The 1741-nt window shown below is 64.7% G+C and overlaps 1 protein-coding gene across 1 annotated transcript in view; it reads left to right on the top strand.

Annotated features, from left to right (window-relative positions):
* The window catches only part of CHD6 (chromodomain helicase DNA binding protein 6), a gene marked incomplete at its 5' end in the record, with an annotated part of 24353 nt that overhangs the window by 7977 nt on the left and 14635 nt on the right, over positions 1 to 1741 (top strand). Inside the window, 2 exons of the mRNA XM_010141624.1 lie at positions 776 to 841; positions 1294 to 1352. Of these exons, the coding sequence (XP_010139926.1) occupies positions 776 to 841; positions 1294 to 1352 (125 nt within the window). The remainder of the gene's footprint in view (positions 1 to 775; positions 842 to 1293; positions 1353 to 1741) is intronic.

The following is a 1741-nucleotide window of genomic DNA, read 5'->3' as shown; positions in this document are numbered from 1 at the left end:
TGGGTGGGGCTGGCCCTGCCACAGCACGAGGCCAGGAGAGCCTTGAGCTCCCCTCTTGCTCTGTGCCTGCCACCACGGAGCTGGAAGCAGGACGGCGTTAGAGCCACCTCCAGCAGAGCTTGTGTGCTTGGCGTGAGGGAGTGGGACGGGTGGGTGGGAGCCTGTGGGTGGCCAGCAGAATCAAAGCCTGTGAGGGAAGGAGGTGACGCTTTGAGCCTGCTGGGAAGAGCTGCATGGCCAGTGGTGGGGTGGTTGCCCATGTCCTGTGGCTGTGGGCAGGTGGCAGCAATGGAGGATGCCTGTGGCAGGGCCCAGCAGCTCCTGCTCCCCGCTCTGCTGGGGCCCTTGGAGCCATCCAGCATGGTAGGGTTGTGTAAATGCCCAGGCAAGTCAGAGATCTGGCACGGAGAGCGCCTGGGAGCAGATCTTCCCATTGTGGCGATTTCCTTCAGAGTCTCGGGACAGAAGTGCGAAGCTCCCTCCTCTTCTCTGGGAGACTTGCTACCCTCTCTGCCTGCCCTGGGCTAGCTGGAAGGACCTGCACAGCTAAACCCAGCAGTGCTGTGGCCTTGCTGGCCCAGGGAGCACAGGGTGAGCGTGGCTGAGCGGACAGTGCCCGCACCCTTGCACCCAGCAAGGTCCCTGCTCCGAGCCAGCTCTGCCTGCCCGGCTGGTGGGCTGGAGAGGAGCGAGGAGCCGCTCTGTGCTGGGAGGGTGGCGGAGGCCCAGCCAGGCAATGAGCTGGGACAACAGCGCTCTGCTCTGCTGTCCCCAGGAGCCTCCTGAGGATGATGCCAATATCATCGAGAAGATCCTTGCCTCCAGGATAGTGCAGAAGGAGGTGAGTGGCAAAGGCGTCGGTGGGGTGGAGGTCCCCGGGCAGAGGAGAGACGGGCCCTGGCTGCTTTGTGCAGCAGGGGCTTGAGCTGTCGCAGCAGTCGGGGCTGCAGGGCTGTTCCCTGCACTCCCTCTTCACAGGGTGCTGATGGAGTATGGCCAGACTGGCACCTTCCTGGGTTGGGGATCAATGTGGTGCCTTTCTGTCCCTGGGCACCACAAAGCCTCTGGAGAGGAGCCAGGCCTGGGCTGATGCCCGGGAGGTGTTTGAGTCCCCTGCGCTCGAGGGTGGCCTCTCACCAAGCTGCCCTGGGACTCTGAGCCTCCGGGGCAGGGAGCGAGCCTTCCCCACTGCCCGTGGGCTGCCCGCAGCCTGTCCGTGCCCAGGTCACAGAGGAGGTACCCCAGGTCTGCACGGGCTCTGGCTGGCACTGACTCTCCTCTCCTTGGTTTCAGGCTCACCCCGGAGGCCTGGCATTCGAGATGGAGGAGTTCTACGTCAAGTACAGGAACTTGTACGTGTGGCATCATGGTGCTCTGCGCTGCGGCAGCAGGCCTTGTACATGCGCTCCCACCTCCGTCCCATGGCCAGCTGCAGCCCCAGCAGCCCTGTCCTGCTGCCCGGGCAGAGGGAGCACGAAAGCCGCTGCAGCCGCACTGCTCAGGCTTGGCCTGGGCCCGAGCCATGGCTTCATCGCGTCAAGTACAGGAACTTGTACGTGTGGCATCATGGTGCTCTGCGCTGCGGCAGCAGGCCTTGTACATGCGCTCCCACCTCCGTCCCATGGCCAGCTGCAGCCCCAGCAGCCCTGTCCTGCTGCCCGGGCAGAGGGAGCACGAAAGCCGCTGCAGCCGCACTGCTCAGGCTTGGCCTGGGCCCGAGCCATGGCTTCATCGTGTCAGG

This window comes from Buceros rhinoceros, unplaced genomic scaffold, assembly GCF_000710305.1.
Source record: "Buceros rhinoceros silvestris isolate BGI_N320 unplaced genomic scaffold, ASM71030v1 scaffold13910, whole genome shotgun sequence".
NCBI lineage: Eukaryota > Metazoa > Chordata > Aves > Bucerotiformes > Bucerotidae > Buceros > Buceros rhinoceros.
The sequence above is the reverse complement of the archived record's forward strand: the minus strand, read 5'-3'. Positions and strand labels throughout refer to the sequence as shown.